Here is a 24,066-nt window from a genome sequence, read left to right as displayed (position 1 = left end):
AAGGATGTGCTGACAGCACACGAACTTTAAAAGATATTGCTAGGTACAGTATGCTACCATTTGCATTTCCAACCATTCTCCCTGTCAAAAGTGACACACATGCACACACACCTATTTGTGTGTGCATGAGAAAAAATTTCTGTAAGAGTTCTTAAGAAATTGTTAACAATGTTTGCCTAAGTGAAGGAGGACTTGAGATCAGGGGTGGGAGGACTTATTTTTCACCATATACTCTGTACTGTTTGTAATTTTTTAACATGGGTACATGTTACTTTTTTCAAAAGAATATTTTACAGCTTTTTAAAAATAGATGAGATGTCCCATTTAAGCAACCTCCCAAAATCTGAAAACTTCCATTTTAATCACTTTATTCTTTTTTCCCTAGGTAGGCCTTGTACTTTAATAATGCTAAGGCTTACTCATGCCATTCATGGGATACAATGTCTTTCCCCAGCCTACCACCTTTGTCTTATTTAAGCCATACTCATCCTTCAAGGCCTACAAGACTCAAAAGTAATGCAGCAAATCACCAGAGTCAGGATTCAATAAGTCTATTTCAAAGTCCATAATGTGTTCATTATATCATGCTATATCTCTAAAAACAAAGTCAAGGATGGTGTCTAATTCATCCTGCTAGTCTCCACAACAAGCATGTTGCAAGCACTCAACAAACATTTTTTGAAAGAATAATGAATGCATGTGAGAGGGAAAGAGAGCTCCTTAAAGCTTTAATGAACAGCCTCATTTCTATACTGGATATATAGGAACACAGAAGCAGATGAAAGAGTCACATGATCAGTTTTAGACTATGCAAAGCTCTACAGTATAAAAGCTTGAATTATAACTATCGTGTCTTCTACATAGTAACTTTACTGTTTAATATAAGAAAAGTCTTCCCCTACTAGACTTTATTAGTTCTTATATGGCTTTGTTTTTCTCCCTTAATGTCTAACACAGTGCTTTCTATGGATACAGTAACAGAAATAGTGTCTTTATTCTTAGTAACACCAACATTTTCGTGGCTCTTCACAGGTACTCAATAAACATTTACAGAAGGACAGAAGGGACTGAGGGGAGACTAGATAAAAATAATATTTGATGAAAGAATAGTACATCTAGCAAAGCTGAATTTAGTTACCTTGTTCTAAAATGTTTACCTAACAACTAAATAATTTAGTTATTACCTCCTCATACATAGTCTATGAGGGGAGCCAAACCATAAAACATGGAAAGTACTACAAAGATAGAATAATATTTAGTTACATATTATCTGAGAACCTGAAGCAGTGAAATACTTTATTTAAAATATGCCCAACTTAAACTGACAGAAGTAAAATATGACTCCTAATTCAAAAAAATAAATTACAAACTATTAATCTTTTAAACTAGTATGAGAAAACTACATGAAACAAATTTTCAGAAATCTGATGTCATATTTCATATTACACAGAAATATCACTGTGTAAAAAATGAATACCTTTGAAACTGTAGTAAAGTCTTAGAGCTGAAATAAGTACATGAGAAAATCTCTAGGAAAAGAAAAATGGGGCTTTTTATAAGGGACTGTTTTATTAAGACAGATGGCAAGCTATTAGGATAAATAAGATTTAAGGATTATTCAGAACTTCTCAATTTTAACTCTCTTTTTATTTGGGATATCTAAATTAACTGGGTTTTTTTAATAACAGGTAGGCTTGCAGCTCTGTCAAAATTTTCCCTGAACTTTCTATATTTTGAGAATCCTCACAAAATGATGAATCCTTACCATTCAAATATCTACAAAACAAAACACAACACCTAGAAAGTTTCCAGAGAAAATATCCCTGGGGTGAGACTGTATTAAAAGCAATAATCTAAACCATTTCACTGTATATATATACACATATCAAATCACCAAGTTGTGTAACTTACACAATGTTAATTATATCTCAATAAAGCTGGGAAAAAATATTATTTAAGCAAAAAAAAATACATATTCCTATAGGTAACAAAAGGGGCAAGGAGAGATCAGGGATTTATGACCAATAAATGCCTGGTATAAATGCTATCTAAAAATTGCATACTTCAATATTAACTTCCAAACTTAGCATAAATAATTTAAAATGAATCAAGTTACCAATGTTCAATCAGTATTTCTTCATCTTTTAATCCACAATCATACATTATATGGCTTTTTTAAATGTATATTTTTAATAAACTACTTGGCAAATAAGAGAAAACCTTCACGTAGTTGTATTATGTGTTAACATAACAATCTGTCTCTATAAAGGGAAAAAACAAATTCAAACTGATTATTATTTAAAAACTCTAAAAATATTTACTTTACTTTAGCAGGCATATGTGTGTATGGATAGAATAATATGAAACATTGAAACGCCTGATACGTTATCTAGCGTCTCTGACTTTTCATTTAGTAAAAGGTAAGTCTGAGGGAAGCCATTATGCCAATATAGTAAACTAAAATGTTCTCAATATTAAAAAAAAATTTTTCACCATGGTGTTTTTAAAACAGATAAACTATATAAGTATATTTGAAACAAATCTTCTGCCCAATAAACTGAGATAAATATTTGTTCAAAATCAGAATAAATTAAAGATGTTATCTTAAGGAAAACATATACATATATATATCCCTATTCAGGTATAAGGAAGAAAGCAAAACTGAAAAAAAAAAGCCTTCATTAATCAATTCCATATACTAATTACTGAGGTGACGTCTTTCATTTTTGATGAAGACAATTAAAATATAACTACCCAAACCAGAGAAGTTAGTATTCCATAAACTTCAAAGTATTACAAAAACAATAAGCTCTGCTAGGTGTTTTTTTTTGCAAGCACATAAAATTCATTCTTTCTAAATTTCAACTAGCTTCTTTCTAATAAGAGATATTGTAAATCAAATTTTACTGAAGAGTTTTAAACCTATTTTTTTTAAATGGCCCATCATGAAATATTTAAAGTAACAAAATAGAACATAGTTCCATGTGTTTTTTTCCATTATTTCCAAAATAAATTAATTTCACCTCTTAAAACAAATTGATCTTCAGCACAACCAGCTAACTTACAGTGTTAGTTGGATCTTCTTGTAAAATTCGATCATATAGCTGTATAGCATCATCATATCTATTTAAAAAGAAAAACAAATATCAAGAATCATTACCTTAAAATTTAGTGACAAATAGTAAATACAGAAAATGATTAAACTGGCAGGACTTTATATGCATTTACAATCGCTACTAAGCCTCTTCTGATCTTCACATGACAGCAAGTTTGCTACAATGTCATTTTCTAAGCAAAAAAAAAAAAAAAAAAATGTATAAAGTATTTATAGAAAAACTTACTTCAAAAACATACTGATTCAATTTGGCCTAAATACAAAGGTAAAAACTAGCAGCTCAAAGAGACACCTTTGTGGTCCTAGTTATACATAGAATTACAGCTAATAAACCATGAGAAAAAGTTTAATTTTAACAAATATATTCACAAGGAAATGATCTAAGTATTAGTTCTCCTTTAATAAATATTTATGACAGCTTTTCTTAGTTGAGCTGGTGAAGTTCAATTCATTAAGTACCTATTAAGTATGCACACATAATACACTTTGCTGGGTTAGTCTCATATGGGAAATAGTTAACAAGTTTATCAAATGAAAAAATAATCAAATATGGCAGGATATAACTAAGAAGCCAAAATTAACATTATATGATAGTGAATCAAAGGGAGGAATACATCAGAAATCACATAAAGAACTTTATCTAACAATATAATCCTATACACTGTGATCTTATTTGGGATACAAGGAAATAGTCGAGTGAGTCTGAAATTCCCTCCTAACCATATCCACAACCCCCAACTCCCTTCCAATCAATTTCTCCACTTCCGGATACACATCTTTAGAGAAAGCAAAAAACGATGTTTAAACACTTTTACAGCAGTATTTATAAAACTAGGGATGGCAGATATACTCTTGTGATCTATTCTTAAGTTCCCTATGATAATTTTTAATTTTTCTCTTAATGTTATTCAACACATCATGGTGACACATCTTTTAATCAAACACCAGCCCACAATTTTAGTGACCAAGCCTGTATCTGTGGTTGTGGTCATGCCAGTAGCTAAGAATATTTTACTACTGTAGTAGACTACTGAGAAAATAAAATCAGACTTAATTTGTAAATATGTCCATACCATGCAAAGTCCAAATAACATCACTGTACACTAAGTTAATCAGAGTTAGCAATAGCTCAAAAAAAGAAAATTAGTTTGGACATCAAACACATGATTATATAGTAGGTATGCTAGCCTCATAAGAACCTGCAACTATATGGAGAAAGAGAAAATAGTATCATTAAACAAGTATAAAATAAAGTATATAAACAGTATATAAACAAGGGCAAAATTAATGCCATAGAGCACGGGTTCTCACAAGACACAGTACATAAGAATCACTTGGGGATCTTTTCTCAACTATATAACTTCCAGGAAATATATTGGAAATGACAGAGGAAACTATTCATTCACTTCATTAATAGAATGATAATTTGAATTTTAGTACTTTCTAGTTTTTTTGGTATTTTATTAGAAACCATACATTGTTTTCACAGTTATATGAAAATATACATGTAAGGCACTAATACTGGTTTTATATTTGAACATATTTAAGTTATATTATAATAAAAAAAAGTAATTTATGTAAAAACTGGGTGTGATGATTAGTTTTATGTGTCAACCACAGGGTGCCGAGATCAAATATTATTTCCGGGTATGTCTCAGGGTGTTTCAGATGAGATTAGCATTTGAATCCATGGACTCAGTAAAACAGATTACCTTCCCTAATATGGGTGGACACCATCCAATCCCTCAAGGGCCTGAATAGAACAAAGGCAGAAGGAAGAATTTACCTCTTTTTACTGCCTTACACTGCTGGAGCTGGGACATCTCATCTCACTTTCTCTTGCCTTCAGACTTCAAACTGAGATTTACACCATTGGCTCCCCTGGTCCTCAGGCCTTCAGACCTGGTCTCAGACTGAATTACAGCACCAGCTTTCCTGGGTCTCCAGGTCACAGAGAGCAGATCCTGGGACTTCTTAGCCTCCATAACTGCCTCATAATAAATCTCCATTATATATATATGTATATGTATACACACACACACACACACACACACACACACATACACACATCCCACTGGTTCTGTTTCTCTAGAGAGTCTTGACTAATACACTGAAGGTCCATAAAAATTTACCTTTAGTCAGCAACGCTCTCAAATCTGCCTATTCTCCTGCATTACACCCCTAACAGACTGATTTCAGTAGTGAGGACTAGGCAACTACTATTTTTTAAATGCCACAGATAATTCTAATTCACACAATCATGTATGAGAATCAATGGTTAAAGGTCCTGTGTAACAAAAACATATAACAGCCACTCTTTCAGAAAAAAACAGTAAAACCTTACTAGGTAAAATGATGATATGAGTTTCAATTAAAGAATAAAAGCTTAAAGAAATTAAAGTTCACTAGGTTTCTTAGAAACCTGAGTTAATACTGAAAAATAAATTATTGTTACCATATCAATTTTTTGTAAGGCTGGAAAGAGGGTAGAATGATAACTATTAAAATGTGTTAAAAAGATAATTTGAAAAATCATTCATCTTGGACTCTGGGATGTGCTTTGCTATTCACATATTTTAAGAACGGGCTAGGAACTCATACTACTTGAAGTAAAACAAAAAGTGGTATTAGAGTACAATACTGATTCAGGAGCAATCCTTTGCAGATTTCTTCCATTCTGTCCTCTGATTCAAAATTATTTTCTGCTAACCTATAATAATACTATTTTATTTATTTTTATTTATCCATGCCCTTTGCTAACTGAGAAGATCCAAAGATATTAAAATATACATATACATAAACACATAAGCCAAAAGCCAAGAAATAAAAGGATTAAGAAAAACTATATCAATAGACCCTATGTGAAAAAAGCTGCTACAATTGAGGTACAAGTTAACCCTGTCTCACCTAAAACACCAAGTTAAAAAGGTAAGAAACAACAAGCTGACTCTAAAATGAATATAAAAATTTAAGAGACTCAGACAAAAATAATCTTGAAAAAAATACCCCACAAAGTTGAAGGACTCACACTTCCCAATTTTAGAACTTACTACAAAGCTACAATATCAATATTGGGATCGATACAGTGTGGTATATAATAAACATATATATCGATGGAACAGAATTGAAAGCCCAGAAATAAAACATCGCATTTACATTCAATTGATTTAATTGCCCAAGACAATTAAATGGGGAAAGCAGTCTTTTCAACAAATGGTGTTGGAACAATGGGATATCCACAAAAGAAAGAATAAAGTTGGACACCTTCTTCATACTATATTAACTCAAAAAGTGTCAATGACCTAAATGCAAAAACTGAAACTATAAAACTGTTAGAAGAAAAGAAGTGTAATCTTTGTGACCTTGAATTAGGCAATGGTTTCTAGAAATAACACCACAATGACAAGCAACAAAAGAAAAAATGAACTGAACTTCATAAAAAAATCAAAATCCTTTGTAATCAGACACCATTAAGCAAGTGAAAGACAACTTACATAATGTAAGAAAATTTTTGCAAATCATATATATGATAAAAAACTTGTATCTAGACTATATATAAAGAACTCTTACAACTAATAATAAAAAGATGTAAATAAATAAAGTAACCCAATTTAAAAACAGACAATGTGAACAAACATTTCTCCAAAGAACATATATAAATGGCCAATTATTGCATGAAAAGATACTCAAGATTTCTGGTTCCTGGTCTGGCACATAAAGACCTTGGAAGTCATCACTCCCACCCTCGCAAGAAAAAAGCTGACCCAACAACTCTTCTTAGATCCATCAGACAATTAATGTTACAGGGCAAACCACTGCATCCAAAATTGCGAGACAGGTGAATACAATCACAGCTTACTGGTGCAAAGGACTCCATCAAAAACTGTTACAACTAATAAATTCAATAAAGTTGCAGATACAAAATTAATATACAAAAATCTGTTGTGTTTCAATACACTAATAAGAATCTATCAGAAAGAGAAATTAAGAAAACAATCCCATTTATAACTGCATCAAGAAGAATAAAATACCTAGAAATAAATTTAATCAAAGAGCTGAAAGCCCTATATACTACAAACTGTAAGATACTAATGAAATAAACTGAAGACACAAATAAATGAGATGATTATCTCATGCTCAAGGACTGGAAAAATTAAGATTAGTCAAATGTCCATAGTACCCAAAGCAATCTACAGATTCAGTACAATTCTTAAAATTCCAGTGCCATTTCCCACAGAAATAGAATAATCCTAAAATCTGTATGGAATCTCAGAAGATCTTGAGTAGCCAAAGCAATCTTGAGCAAGAAAATCAAAGCTGGAGGGATCAGGCTCCCTGATTTCAGACTATAGTAATCAAAACAGTAAGGTACTGGCATAAAAACAGACACATAGACCAATGGGACAGAACAGACAGCCCAGACATAAACCCACACGTATATGGTCAATTAATTTATGACAAAGGAGCTAAGAATATATCATGGAGGAGAAACAGTCTCTTCAATAAACAGTGTTGGGAAAACTAGACAGCCTGAATGAAACTGGACCTCTATCTTTACACCATACAGAAAAACAACTCAAATGGATTAAAGACCTGAACATAAGACCTGAAACCATAAAACCCCTAGAAAAAAATGTAGGTGGTAAACTTGACATCAATCTTGGTGATGATTTTTTGGATTCAACACAAAAAGCAAAGTCAACCAAAACAAAAATAAACAATTGGGACTACATCAAACTAGAAAAGCTTCTGCACAGCAAAGAAAAACATCAACAGAATGAAAAGGCAACTTATGGAATTAGAGAAAATATTTGCAAATCATACCTGATAAGGGGCTAATAACCAAAATATTATAAGAACTTATATAATTCAATAACAAAAAAACAAACAAGCCAAGTAAAAGGGGTCAGAGCAACTGAATATACATTTTTCTAAAGAAGACACACAAATAGCCAACAAGTCCATGAAAAGGTGCTCAACATCACTAATCATCAGGGAAATGAAAATTAAAACCACAATGTGATATCACCTCATACTTATTAGAATGGCTATTATCAAAGAGACAAAACATACCAAGTGTTGGAAGGATGTGGAGAAAAGGGAACCCTTGTGCACTGTCGATGGGAATGTAGATTGGCACAGTCACTATGGAAAACAGTATAAAAGTTCCTCAAAAAATTAAACACAGAACTACCATTTGATCTAGTCAATTCTACTTCTGGGTATTTATCCAAAGGAAATAAAATCACTAACTTGAAAAGATATTTGAACCCCCATGTTCATTGCAGCATTATTTATAACAGCCAAGACATGGAAACAACCTAAGTGTCCATCGACAAATAAATGGCTAAAACAGTTTGGTGTAAGTACAGCTGACCCTTGAACAACGTGTGGGTCAGGAGCACCAAACCTACAGCACAGTGGAAAATCCATACATAGGGGACTTCCCTAGTGGTCCAGTGGTTAAGAATCCGCCTTCCAATGCAGGGGATAAAGGTTCAATTCCTATTTGGGGAACTAAGATCCCACATGCCACAGGGCAACCAAGCCCACGTGCCGCAACTACTGAGCCCACATGCTCTAGAGCCCGCATGCCACAACTAGGGAGCCCACACATCACAACTACTGAGCCCGTGCACCGCAACTAGAGAAGCCCGCATGCTGCAACAAGAAGCCCATGTGCCACAATGAAGAGCCTGCGTGCCACGACAGACCCAGCACAGCCAAAAGTAAAAATTTAAATTAAAAAAAGGAAAATCCATATATAACTTAAAATCGGCCCTTCCATATCCAAGGTTCTACATCCACAGATTCAACCAACTACAGACTGTGTAGCACTGTAGTATTTACTATTGAAAAAAATCCACGTACTAAGTGGACCCACACAATTCAAACCCATGTTACTCAAGGGTCAACTGTATGTACAATGGAATATTACTGAGCCATAAAAAAGGAAAGAAATTCTGCCATTTATGACAACCTGGATGGACCTTAAGGGCATTGTGCTAAGTGTAATAAGTCAGACAGAGAAAGATAAATACTGTATGATCTCACTTACATGTGGAATCAAAGAGAACCTGAGCTCACAGATACATAGAACAGATTAGTGGTTGCCAGACGAGGGAATGGGGAGTGGGAGAAGTGGGTGAAGGTGGTCAAAAGGTACAAACATCCAGTTATAAGATAAATTAAGTCCTGGGGATATAATACAGCATGGTTTACTACAGTTAACAATACTGTGTTGTACATTTTAAAGTTGCTAACAGAGTAAACCTTAAACATTCTTACCATAAGAAAAAAATTTATAACTATGATGATGGATGTTAACTAAACTTATTGCGGTAATCATTTCACAAAGTACACATTTAAGAAATCATTATGTTATACACCTGAAACTAATACAATGTTATATATCAATTATATCTCAATTAAAAAAATAATAATAGGGCTTCCCTGGTGGCACAGTGGTTGACAGTCTGCCTGCCAATGAAGGGGACACGGGTTCGTGCCCTGGTCTGGGAAGATCCCACATGCCGCAGAGTGGCTGTGCCCGTGAGTCATGGCCGCTGAGCCTGCACGTCCGGAGCCTGTGCTCCGTAACAGGAGAGGCCACAACAGTGAGAGGCCCGCGTACCGTAAAAAATAAATAAATAAATAAAATAATAATAATAATAGCTTCTATACCTTGAGTGCCTGTGAGGGCACTACACATATATCATTATTAATTCAAAAAAACAACCCTGACAAGTTGGTAATATTCTTGTTTTACAGAGGAGTAAGGCTGAAAATCTTAAATAATTTGCCAGGTCAACAGCTAATAAATCCTTAGAAACAGGATAGGAAGCCTATTTTACTCCAAAGCATGATCCCAATTCCACTAGGCCAAAGATGGTAAATGGATTACACTCTTATGTCAAATTCTATTTAAGGAGAGTAACTTGGCAGGATTTAGTCTGAGAAGCACTCTGACACTATTCTGAAGCTCACTAGCAAAAGATCTTGCACAATTAATGATGTTGCCTCGGGTATAGAAGGACCTAAATGTAAGACCCCATGTTTGCCATTTTAAAACAGGATCACACTATTTACAAGATTCAGTTACCTCTCCATGGCTTCAAATCTCATGCCAGTTAGTCGCTTGACTCTGTGACTGCCAGGGAACTGTCTTCTCAACTCCTGAAGACAAAACTAAAAAAAAATATTGGTAAAAAAGACTTGAAGAGTAGTAATTACACTACATATACTAAATGGGTTACAAGGAACGGCTTACATAGTCTTCAATGTTTTTCTTAAATAATTTCATTACTGAGATCTAATGGCATAAGTGAAATTAATCAGTAATGAATAATGCAGTAAAAGAACTCTGAACTTACAGTGAGGACAACAATCAGTTCTCAGAAACTGATCAAGCTCTTAACTAAGAAAATGAGCAGATTATGAGGTCCACTAATAACTCTTCAAATACTACTACCATATCACTTAAAAATTGCTTCCATAATGTGTCAGGCACCACTTAAATAACTACAACTGCTTGCTGGCCTTTTCTTCCTAAGTATTGCACAAACATTCTCTTGATAAAAATTAAGTTTTTTGGTAGTAACCTCAAGTCCCTAGCAAATACTGTTAACACTTTGTTTAATTTTGCCCTGTTGAAGTCATATTCTAATCAATCACCTTGTCAGTACACATGTGATTTGGGGTCATAAAATACAGACACCATATCAATGGAGTACCAATCTCCTTTTGGCAGATATCCATAATTTACCCATCAACTCAACTACACAAATAATCAAGTATTTATTGAGCACCTACTATGTTCTCAGCAACCTATAAGGGATTATAAGAGTCTTGGAAGTGCTAGAAATATTAAGCATGATAAAAATGGTCCACTCTAGTTCCCCCAAGCATAACTGATTAAAAATGCCTTTAACTAATGAAGAAACTATTAACCAATAATGAAGTAAATTTTAACATGATCTGGAAATATAGCTTCAAAGTCTGTGGCTCTAAGTTCTGTAATAAGAAAAATATTCAAGTTAGTCAAAACTGAAGATGATGGTCATTTATTTCTCTGACATCATGCAAAACTCATAGTACTTGTTCAATCAAGCTAACTGTGCTGAACTTCTGAACCACTAAAAAAAAAATACTGTGTTACAAAAGAAGTTATTACCTATTCACTTAATCTCCTACTTTACCAAATGGCATTTTGCTATACAAAAAAAAATTTCAAAATTTCCCTCAAGATATAAGCTGCCACCTCTGTTGGTATTCAAAAGACTATGTCTCACAGGTGCTAAACGTAATACAACGGTTTCGTGGAATATTTTTTATCACTGGTAGCTCCACTGGAATTATGTGTATAGTCAACATGACATAATTACCTTGAAAAGGACAAAGCTAATTAGACATGCATATGTTCTTGGGTATTTCTACTTTCTGTTTCTTTTGTATTTCTTTTGGGCTTAAATGAGGAAGCAGTGTGAAGGAGCACTTAAGAGCTCAGAAATACAGAACAAAAGAACAGAAACCATTGCTTCCTGCTTTATATAATGAATATAGTGATAGTATCAAACACAAATCAAATTATGAAATAATTATAAAGATTAAATAAACCATGATGTAAAGCTTCTAGCATAGCACCTAGCACATGAGTGTTTAAAAATATAGCTATCATTCTTTTATTTTAAAATTAAATTAAAATTAAAAATTACTTCCATGTGTCAGGCCCCACTTAAATACCTAATATTAATATTTTAAGTCATGTTCTGTACATGTCAGGATTTTCTACTAATTTAACATATACATTTAAAACATTGTAAAACAGTACTTAACATTATATATTAAGTCATTTAACAACCCCAAAAATAAATGTTTTAAACTATATGCTTCTTATTTTTAACTCTATAATATGGCATAATTCACCTATTAAGTGGATAACCTTCACCAACTAATTTAACCTCTTCAGTGAAACTGGGATACTAAACATCTACTTCTCAAGATTGTTAAAAAGATATAAAAACATACTGTGTCCCAAAGTACCTAGCTAGTCCCAGCTACTCAAGAGTAGCACTGAGGGCTTCCCTGGTGGCACAGTGGTTGAGAGTCTGCCTGCCGATGCAGGGGACACGGGTTCGTGCCCCGGTCCGGGAGGATCCCACATGCCGCGGAGCGGCTGGGCCCGTGAGCCATGGCCGCTGGGCCTGCGCGTCCGGAGCCTGTTGTCCGCGATGGGAGAGGCCACGACGGTGAGAGGCCCGCATACCGCAAAAAAAAAAAAAAAAAAAAAAAAAGAGTAGCACTGAAAACCACCTACAGAAAGCATTCAATACAGCCATATACTAACTGCTTACACATAATTTATGAAGCAAATTAAATATAAAATAAAACAAGTTTAAATACCTACCAATGACAAGTCATCCCGACCATAGTCGAGGGCTGCAATCATCACCTGTTCATATATGATCCAAACTAGATACACAGAGGAAAAAACTGAATTTAATATAAAAATCTCAGAACAGAAATTAGATAATAAATTCTTCCTGTTTCTGATATTTTAAAGAACATTACTCATAACTGAAAATTGATTTATTGTATTACATCTGGAATTAAGGAAAGAAAGCAACCTTATGTTTTCAGCAATGCAAAATATTTTAATATAAGGTAAAAAAAAATCTCTAATTATTTAATACTTTTACTGTTTCAAAAGTCATTATAAAATACATTTTGACCTGACCAGGACTACAGCCTTGTGAGCTTTAAAACAAAAATGCCTATTTGATAGCTTCACTACTACCAACAATTATAAGTCCTTCTCAAAATAAAATTGCCATTAAGACTTCCTAAGAAGTTTTTTAAAAACTAACAGATCATAGAGAGATTAATATGAACAGCAGAAAAAACATAATAATAATTTTTTTTTAAAAAAACTAAGAACTGTAAATGAAACGTGCTGAGCATGAACACAATAAATTAAAAAACTTACTATCATCTCCAAGCTTAGAAGCATATTCATTAATTAATTCCTCTCCAACTTCCACAATTTGCTCACTGTTTCGTGAGTTTTCTTCTCTCCATTTTCTCATTTTATCTCGCATTTCTGAAAAAAAAATGCTTGCGATTACATATATATATACATTTGATTAATGTCAGTTGACAAGATGAAATCAACTTTTTAAGAAAATACACTCACACTAATGTAAAAGTCTATGGTATCTCAAATTTAATAAAGCAGAAAATCATTTTAGCAAGAGCAACAGATCCTTTAGAACAGCGCTCCCCAATCTCTTTGGCATCAGGGAGTGGTTTCGTGGAAGACAACTTTTCCACGGACGGGGGAGGGGCATGTTTCAGGCAGTAGTGCGAGCAATGGTTCAGGCGGTAATGTGAGTGATGGGGAGCAGCAGATGAAGCTTTGCTCACTCACCCACCGTTCACCTCCTGCTGTGTGGCCTGGTTCCTAACAGGCCGAGGACAGGGGATTGGGGACCCCTGCTTTAGAAGACTGAAAATGCATTACAACTGATATTACAACTATCTTTAAAAGTAGTGTACGGCATGGGTCTGCTACAAATATCTTCTATCCCTTTAAGCAACTATGGATCATAGCTTTTTTGGGTTACAATGTTCAGAATTTGATAAAAGCTAAGGATTATTTTCTCAGAAAAACAAATAAAATTATACATTGAAATCTCAAAAATTCAAGGTGCTCCTGAAGTTTACCCACTGACTAAAATTTTCATAATCAGGGTATCATATTAGGCTATCAGCACTGAAGAAACATTCATCACAAAACTCTCTTAATAACAACATTACTACAACAGTCCATATAAAGATACACAATTACAAAGGGAAATAAACAGAAGAAAAAATTAGGACAAAGGAAATTTTTTGATTATATATAAAGATAAAAATGAATAATGTAAAGTAAGGTCAAAGGCACTAGCAAACAACAAAAGTTGAGAGAACAACTTTGCATATTAATACAATAGGGAACTCTGGAGTTTCAAAGAACAGCATTTTGACAATAGCAGAAATAATAACTGGGGTGGGGGAGTACCTAACCCAGAAAAAAGATCCCTTTTTTATATGGCTATGGTAGAATTAACTGTCCAGTTCACCAATTACATACATGCTTTCTTACTCTTACCTCTTGAAAATCTTACATATTCATCTGAAGTACTACCTTCTTCCTTCTATTGACATACATGTTGTACAGATTTAAATAGTTGAATTAAGTTGTTGTTGAACACATGAGTTAAATAAACAATATGCTATGCTTCTATAGAATATATCTAAGAGAAGCATATAGGATTTTCACTACCTTTATATGCATTACCTGAGTCCCTACAGTTTGAAGTCTACAAAAGAAAACAAAAATCATCATAAGATGAAAATGGACCCTAAGTGAATTTACAAAAACGGTCTTAGAAAATCATTACAAATTAACATAGTTAATTTCTTCTACTGAAACCTAGAAATCACCTTGACTCTCACTCTGCACAGGAAGTAACTTGAACTGAATCTTAAAGGTTGAAGAGGAATTGAGCAGGCAAACAAAAAAGTAGGTTACTCATACCCCACAGGTTAAGGACTCAGTCTCAAAAGACTGCCCCCACTTCAGAAACCAACACAAGTCAGGGATACCCATACTTATGAGCAACTCGTTACAAAATCAGGGGTTCCTTCCTACAACTCCTGCATCCAGTTTGATACTTGCTAGAGTGGCTGAAAGAACTCAGGAAAGTGCTTCACTTACTATTACTGGTTTTTTATAAAGGATACAACTCAGGAAACAACCAAATGGAAGAGATACACAGAGCAAAGAGCTGGGGGTGGGAGGGGGTTTTCGGGGGCATAGGAGTACCCTCTCTGAGTGAGCCATCCCAGCATCTTGATGTATCCACCAACCTAGAAGTTCTACGAACCCTGAAGTTTAGGGGCTTTTATGAAGGTTTCAGTCTGTAGGCATGACTGATTAGATCCTTAGACACTGGTTATTAAGTCAATCTCCAGATCCTCTCCCCTCCCAGCAGGTTGAAGGGTAGGGTTGAAAGTTCCAACCCTTCACTCAAGTCTTGGTCTTACCAGTGACCAGCCCCCATCCCGAAGCTATCCAGCCACCAGTTATTCAGTGGTATATAAAAAGACATGTATCACTATAAATCTCAGAAGATGTTGTATGTGGAACCCAGGACTAAGACCAAATATTATAACAGAAGATGTTCCTATCAACCCTATCACTAAGGAAATTACAAGGGTTTAGGAGCTCTGTGCCAGAAATTGGGGATGAAGACCAAATATACATTATACCTTATACCAAATATACAATATAACATATATCAAATATAAAATATAACATATATCCACAAGATAACATGCATATAACATATATCCACAAGGTCCACAACCTGGGTTCTCATAACTCATTCAAACCACATCCCCTATACCATAGTTATACTGTCTGAAGTTGACATTCTCTGTCAACCTGGCAGACTATTTTAAAATAGGAAGAGCCTCGGGAATATAAATTTATTTAGTGTTTTACAGATCTGTTCCACAAAACTGCACCCCTTGCCTGTACCCTGACACCCAAATTAAGAAATGCTAGCCCAGGCGAATTAATAAACTATGCAGTTTGAATTTAAGAAATATCTTTTAATCTATTAGATTATTTCTTAACTTGCTTTAGAATGCCCTTTAAGAAACCACAGAATTCCTTCCCATAAACTAGAGACTAAAAGAGAAAAATTGGTCCCATCTCCTTTTTTGTCAAATTTCTCATTTACCAACAGTACTCAATTTTCCATCAGTCTCCTCCTACTTATTCATAATCAAAGTATATTACTGGAAAATCTCTGACTTTTAAAACATTCCCTTTCACCCACTGTCATGTCCCCCATGACTTCTAATTAGTCATTCAAAAATATATTAATACATACTTTTTATAACATGCTATAAACGTAATGATGAAAAAGAATCATCCAGTGTGCCTAAGAAATTGACAAGTTAACAGAAAAACTGTAAACAGCAGCAAAATAATGTGATAAAAGGTAAGATAGTGGTTATGTTCAGAGCACTAAGAAAGCAAGGTGAGGGAAAGATTAATTTCACCTGGCAGGGAGAAAGGGTTAAAGAAGACATCTGTGATATGTGAATTAAGCCCTAAGGATCAAAGGGAGTTTGTCAGATGAATTCTACAACAAAGAGCATAAACTATGGTAGAGGAATAAAAGTATCTCATTTGGTAAGGCAAGGGTCTCCAACCTCCAGGTCATGGATCAGTACTGGTCCATGGCTTGTCAGGAACCAGGCCGCATAGCAGGAGCTGAGTGCAGCGGGCAAGTGATCAAAGCTTCATCTGTATTTACAGCCACTCCTCATCATTCTCATTACTGCCTGAGCTCCACCTCCTGTCAGCATTATGGTGAGTTTTATAATTATTTCACTACATATTACAATGTAATAACAATAGAAATAAAGTGCACAACAAATGTAATGTGCTGGAATCATCCCAAAACCATCCACCCCACCCTGGTCCGTGGAAAAATTGTCTTCCGTGAAACCAGTCCCTGGTACCAAAAAGGTTGGGGACCAACCTTTTCCCAGGGACTGGGAAAGTGCCCAACCCACCTATTGGGGGAGAGAGAGAAGGCAGGCAAAGCAGTTCCTTCAGGCCATTGCAAAATGGAGCTCAGGTTAATTCTTAGTTTATGTAACCCACAGCAGGGGTGGGGAACATGTTTCTCTGTCAAAGACTACTCCCAGAGACCCTTAAAAAAACAAACAAACAAAAAAAAAACCTGAAGGATCACTCACCAGAAGAAGGAAAATTAGGAGAGCAAAGTATAATAGGGAAGAACAAATCTGACTCCATATTGTATATTTTTCTTTTACTTTAACCTTTGTATTCTATTGCTTTTGCTACAAGTTAAGAGTGTTGCCTAATGGCCTGAAATATACAGGCCAGCCCTTTCTCAAGACTCCAACCTTTAAAGGTATAACACTTTTCTACTTATACAGAGATAAGAAGTTGCAAACAGAGTATAAAGTTTGTCTTGTTGGAGGTTTTCAGGAACATCATGACCTGACCTACATGAACAGATGCAAGAACAAAGGATTTTGACACCAAGAAGTTTGCAGCAATCAACCATACCCCCTCCCCTCTTTTAGTTATAAAAGAGCCTGAATTCTAACTGGGGTAAGATGGTTCTTTGGGACACCAGTCCACCATCTTCTCAGCTGGCTGGCTTTCTGAATAAAGTCACTATTCCTTGTCCCAACAACTCACCTCTCAAGTTATTAGCCTGTTGCTCGTTGAGCAGAATGATCTTGGACTTGGTAATAAAAGCACTTTTTCTAAAGATTAACTAGGAAAAACAATGAGCCCTTTCACGCAAATATTTCCCTATTTACCCAAGCTCTAAATTTTAAAAGAAAACCAAATTGAGTATAACATGTACTTCAAGATATTTTTAAAGCAAGGTAAAAAGTATTATCTATGCACTGTTATGACTCCCTCAAAGATATATTTAAAGTGTTACATACACTTCAATTTTGCCTCACAATTCTTTTCACTATCCAAAGGTTTTTCCTGTGTTTCAAAACTCCCATAAGCTTTAAATTTTTATCTTCTTTCTTCAGATATCTCTTCTACTATCTAAAGGCACTAGTGTGTAGTGGTTAAAAGTGAAGATGCAAAATTCAAACTGCTGGAGTTCAAACGCCAGTTCTACCACTTTCTATCTGTGTGATATTGGATAGTTAACACTTTTCACTTTAATGTTCTCATCTAAAAAGTGGAGATGAAAAATAATAATACCTGTATCATATAGTTGTTGTGGTAAGCACTGTGAGATAATTTATGTGCTTACAACAGTGTATGGTACAAAATGTGCTCAAAAAAATTTAAGCTATTAATGTTCTACCCTCTGTTTCCTTACCTGTTCTCATACCCACTTTTAATTCTCTTTTGTTTCTGAACCAAAAGGCTTTGAAACTTCTCTGCAAGCCACCAGTACATTCTCTAAAACCAAATGCTATTTATCTTTTCCTAATCCTTCCATCTTTGGTTTTGGTCTTCATATTTTTTTTTTTTTTTTTGCGGTACGCGGGCCTCTCACTGTTGTGGCCTCTCCCGTTGCGGAGCACAGGCTCCGGACGTGCAGGCTCAGCGGCCATGGCTCACAGGCTCAACTGCTCCATGGCATGTGGGATCTTCCCAGACCGGGGCACGAACCCGCGTCCCCTGCATCGGCAGGCAGACTCCCAACCACTGCGCCACCAGGGAAGCCCTTCATATTTCATTTAAAGCAGGAGACTGAAAGCAGGGGTCAATAAACTAAAGTCCCAGGACCAAATTTTGCAGCCACTTGTTTTATAGATAAAGTTTTACCAGAACACAGGCACCCCCCACCCCCCCAAAAAAACCCAAAACAAAAAAACCCACAGGTACCCTTATTCATTTCGGTACTGTCTGACTGTTTCTGTGCTACAATGGTAGAGCTGGATAGTTGAGACAAACCATATGTCACACAAAGCTGAAAACATTTACTACCTGGCCCTTTACAGAAAATAATGCCAATTCCAGATTTAGAGCATGAAGTGGCATAAAGACATAGGAGCTACAGTCAGAGGACTTTGGTTTAAATCCCAATGCTGCTACTTAGCATAGTCATCTTGGACCTGTTATATAACATTTCTAACCTCAGCTATAAAATACAGAAGATCACAAGCCTATCTGCCATGAATGTTACATAAAGCAAAACCTAGACCCCTCAAATGTCTTAGCCAGTACAATGTTGAGGGTTGGGGTGGGGGGTAATCTGTTTTTAATCTGATTCTGATTACCTTTAGATAAGGCATGCACTCACCAGTTCTTCATAGGCACCACTATCATCTTTCACGTAATTTCACACATTATCCTCATCTTCTTGGCATCTGAGTTTAGAACTCCTAATATCAGATAATTTATGTAAAGCACTTCATAAAATATAAAGTGCTACAAAAATTTTAATTAGCATTTACTGAGAGCTATTTTTTGACTCTCACCACTATGCTGGTCATTGGAAGCACTGAGAAGATTTGTGTGTGTACAGAATGTAAACAAGTAATTAAAATATGAGGGGTGTTTGTAAATTAACTATACTTCAATGAAAAAAATATGGGTGACATTAATAAGGTTCATTAAAAACTCTAACTATCCTCCAGTTATAATCAAAGAATTTCTTCCTGCAAAAAATACTAATGATGCCCCTAGCATTTGAGAAGCTCTTGCCCAACAGGCTCTTGGTTGTTTCCATTATTTGTTACATTTTAAAATGTCAGTTGTGTTTGCATGCAAACCAGTTCATGGCAGTTAAACTTAATGTAATTATATACTATAATTAAATATTACAAAAGCCAAAAAAAACTTGAGTGCAAAAGATAAGACTTTTTCTATAAAACAAAGCTGGATGCTTTAAAAAGACTCCACAAAGGTAAAGAGCTTTCAAACACTGCTGTTATATTAAGGTGACTCAATGCACTGACTTGTGCACTGAAGCTGCTATACAAGGTTCTTTATGTTCTTGTTCCATGTTACAGAAAGCAAAGTTGAAAATGGTTTATTAAAGATGACAAGGAATTTCAATGAGGAGATCCCTATCAAAGAAAAAGCCCTGCCCTATATCAAAAGTCCATTTAAAATTTTAAGTTTAACAAAAGGAGTCACTGATCTTTTTTTTTTTTTTTTTAAATAGGAAAGTGGCTCCCAACTATCTACAAAATAAAGTCCAAATTCCTTAGGCTAGTATTCAAGGCACCAACCTACCTCTCCAGCTCTTACCTTGCAAAAATGACCTTCACTAAACATTTACATATCCATAAATATGAACCGTTAGTGCAGAAGTGAAATCTCAGGGTACATGCCATGAGACCTGGGACCCTGCCTGTCTTTTTCAGCACTGTATCCTCAAGAACTGGAACAGCAGCTGGCACAAAGTACTCAAATATATGTTTAACTAACATGTCATTTAGCATACAGGCTAATAATTAAAGCTAGGTGTGGATGATTACCCACAGAAGACATTCAACCTTTTTAGAGCTCTTTGAAGCTGATGGGACCTTTGAACCAACTTTCCCCCAGAAATATGTACATGTTTAAAAACACACCCAATTTTCCATATAATTTCAGGAAAGTCACAGACCACATAACACCTATGCCTGCAACAGTTAGAAGTCTGTTGAACTCAGGATTAATCACCACCAATAACAGATTAAGAGGGCTAAGGAAAGAACCACTGGGGACATCAAAAATTAAGGAGCAAATGGATGCAGAGAACACAGCAAAGTTCTGAAAAGTAAAAAGAGAGCCTTAATGCTATTAAGAAACCAACGAAAGAATTTTTCATAGAGGGAATGACCTGCAATGACAAATGTAGTATAGATGTACAAAACAGATACATTAGACCCGGCATTAGATCTCCCTAGAAATCTTACTAGACTAATAGAGCATGGAAACCAAATTGTGGTTGTTTAAAGGACTGAATAAAAAGAGAAGTAGAGACAGTGAGCATATACAACTAAAATCCCCTCAAATATTTTTAATAAATATTTTTTCAACAAATATTCATTTAATGCCTATTATAGGCCAGGCACTGTGCGAGGCATCCTATCCATATTCTGCCCAAATACCCTATTCTCAACAAACTTGACTATACCCTCCTTCAACTCTTTCCCACCTCCAAACTCCTCTATATAATAAACATCAATAACTTTCAACTGGCTTATAAATAAACCATATACCTACTTTTTTATAGAGCCCAACAGAGACTGAGAGTGTTAAACTTAGTATATATGTCTTTTATAAATATGTGATAAACTTTCCTATCACAAGAATCACACTACTCTTTGAACTAACCATTTCCAGTACTTTAATTCATGATGCTATTCAATGGAATTCTTTTTTTTTTTTTTTTTTTTTTTTTTTTTGCGGTACGCGGGCCTCTCACTGCTGTGGCCTCTCCCATTGCGGAGCACAGGCTATGGACGCGCAGGCTCAGCGGCCATGGCCCACGGTCCCAGACGCTCCGGAGGACCAGGGCACGAACCCGTGTCCCTTGCATCGGCAGGCGGACTCCCAACCACTGCGCCACCAGGGAAGCCCTATTCAATGGAATTCTTAAAGGACACAGGTCAACTGACACTCCCGCCCCCCCTCCAAATCTAAACAAAAAAACTACCCCGAGGGTCCTCCCATTACCCTCTTGTTACCAAAAGTCTCTGAAAGAAAAATCTACAATACTTTTCCTAAAAGTCTCCTAAAATAGAATTTTAATTCTACTTATTGATTACATTAATTAAAATGAGCAAACTATATTCTATTTGCTAAGTGAGTTGCCTAAGTCTAAGATACTAAAAATATCACTCCAATACTAAGAAAATTACTTATAGTATTTTTTGTGATGATTTTTTAATTTTTTAATCCTACTAACAATTCAGTTAGTCAACCGATCACTAAGTTCCTCCAATATGTCATGCACTAGAACAAGATAGGCTTGGTCCCTCTTCATTCGAGGAGAGACATTTTTAAACTTAACACAATTGGGTAAGTACTTCAGTACTATGAGGACACATAGTTAAAGGACCAGGGGTAAGTTTTGTTGCTTGTTTTTGTTGTCTTTTCTCTTTTAAATTTTGGTGGCGGGATGGAGAATGGGCGGGGGTAGGGTGGTCAAGGAAGGCTCTCTGAAGTATGTGACCTTTGAGGGGAATGCCGAGAAATGATAATAGTCGGTAGAGCAGAGTATAAGAGTAGAACCAGGAGGGAAGAACACTCCTATCAGAAGGAATAGCTTGTATCCAGTCTTAAGACTAGAGGAGCATCGCACATATAGGGAATTCAACAGAAGCCAGCGTGGCCAGCTCACAGAGCAAGGGTAAGAGTAGCTTAAGATAAAGCTGGAGACACAGGCAGGAGCCAGATCATCTTTTTATATGTATTTAACAGTTTAAAAACACTTTAACATATGTTTTCCCTTTTGTTCCTCAACAAACTTGTGAAGTAGTTATCATTGATTAATCTAAATCTAATTATGTCACTCATCTTTAGAATGTCCACAGGGTAAGGTCCAAGTTACTTAAATTACCTTGTCTGCTGGTAGTTACACACCTACTCCTTCCCTACCATTCTACACAACACCATCATCTAAGAAACTTATATTGAACATACCTTCAAAATAGCACCTTCGAAATACCATGAAATATTTGAAAATTTCTTAAAAGCATTAAAAATAACAGCCATGTATCTACTGAAGGAATATACCCTGACACAAGCCTTTTAAAACTATGTTACAAGTCTGTCTTTCTCCATTTGACTATGAACTCCCTGAAGGTAGGGACTGTGTTACTTAATTTGCTGTCTCCAAGTACTGAGAACTTAATACTTTTAATATAATGGATTCCCCAGTACAGGTAGAAACACTGCGGTTCAGTGTGCTAGAAGCCACAAAAGCAATAATACATCACTGAATTCACTTCCAGTATAAAAGAATTTTACCTTTTCCCATTATTGTTTTCAACTTTGTAATACTGGAAAGATTTACTCACCACTGAACAATCAATATAGTTTTCAGTCCACATGTTATCAGGCCATTATTTAAATATCCGAACAAATAAGCTACTGAAGTCTACTGTGAAATGTTGGGAATATAAATTTCGATTACACAAATTCCATGCCTTAGAGAAACTCAAGGCTCTTCTCTTAAGCATGCATGCAGCCCACGAAAGTTTTTAAGAAAGGAAAATCTCTTACAGAACTCATCCAAAGTTTGGCTGCTTCCAAATTTAAACACAAACTCCACCTCAGATTAAACCAGAGGTACTTCCCCTTCAGAAAAGGAATTACTGGTAGGGAATAAGAAGGAAGTTGTGTGTGTAAATGTGTTTTGAGGGGGAGTGGGACAGGGGATAATTAACAAGGGGAGAAATCAGAAACCCAGTTTTGAAGAGAGAATGAAATGTAAACTGGCATGTAAAAGAATCAGATATGTTCACGGGTTTTCCACACACCTTTACTACACAGAATTGTAACCCTTACAGAGCACTTCAAAGGCCTGTACAGGCCGTGTATTTCTCGGCTGCAAAGACGCTTGTGCAGGCAACTATCCCGCCTCCTCCGCGCCGCCCAGCAGCCACAGGAAACGTATGACAACCCGAGCCCCAGGTCCCGGCCGCCTTTCAATGGAAGCTACCCTGGGCCGTTGGACTGGCGCGGAGGTAGGACGGTCGGTCAGCCTACTGGCGCAAGAGGTGGGAAACACCACAGACCCCAGTCGGTGGCCGGCCAAGGAAGGGGTCAGCCTCAACCTCCACCTCAGCTACCACCACAGCTCTGCCGGTCCAATGCCGAAGAGAGACCGGAAAATCCAGCTCTCCGAGGGCAGCAGGTACTCCCGAACGGCTTCCCACGGCTTCTGGTCTTTCCGCGCCCGCCCCGGCAGCAGTTACCTTCCCATGTGACATCGTAAAGCTCTGAGACCTTCGCCATCTTCTCAGAACCTGGAGGCAACCGGGTGAGAGGGCGGGGAGATGTGGTCACACGACCCGAGACTAGGCGGTGGCGAATTACGACACCATTTCTCATTGGCCAAGAGCACGGAGGGGGCGGGATCCGCCTCACACGTGCACGCGGCCCTGCCGAGGGCCAGTCGGGAAAGGGGGCGGGACGAGCTGGGCGGTGCACCGCCCGTTAAGGTCTGTGAGGACGCGGGGGCGGAGCCGCTGGAGCCGGAGCCGCTGGAGCGAGAGCCGCCGAAGCTGGTTTGGGGTGAGATGTCTATTTTACCGTGGATTCTTAACAAATTCTAGGTCTTTAATGTGTGCCACTCCCGGCTTTTCACTTTTTTCTGCATAGGTGTATTCATTCTCTTCCCACTTCCTAATCGGTACCTTGTTCTCTTCATGACCTGCTG

The 24,066-nt window shown here is 36.2% G+C and overlaps 1 protein-coding gene across 2 annotated transcripts in view; it reads right to left on the bottom strand.

Moving 5' to 3' along the window:
- Positions 1–23,712, bottom strand: part of EMC2 (ER membrane protein complex subunit 2) — a 52,388-nt gene extending 28,676 nt beyond the window's left edge. For both annotated transcript variants that reach the window (XM_032610587.1, XM_032610588.1), the window contains exons 1-5: positions 23,603–23,712; positions 13,101–13,214; positions 12,522–12,586; positions 10,218–10,303; positions 3,066–3,123 (exon numbers count right to left, since the gene is read on the bottom strand). In XM_032610587.1, coding sequence (XP_032466478.1) covers positions 3,066–3,123; positions 10,218–10,303; positions 12,522–12,586; positions 13,101–13,214; positions 23,603–23,642 — 363 coding nt within the window. In that variant the 5' untranslated portion in view covers positions 23,643–23,712. The remainder of the gene's footprint in view (positions 1–3,065; positions 3,124–10,217; positions 10,304–12,521; positions 12,587–13,100; positions 13,215–23,602) is intronic.
- Positions 23,713–24,066: the final 354 nt, after the last annotated feature.

Source organism: Phocoena sinus, chromosome 17, assembly GCF_008692025.1.
Source record: "Phocoena sinus isolate mPhoSin1 chromosome 17, mPhoSin1.pri, whole genome shotgun sequence".
Taxonomy (NCBI): Eukaryota; Metazoa; Chordata; class Mammalia; order Artiodactyla; family Phocoenidae; genus Phocoena; species Phocoena sinus.
Note: the sequence above shows the minus strand (reverse complement) of the source record. Positions and strands in the feature narration are given on the sequence as shown.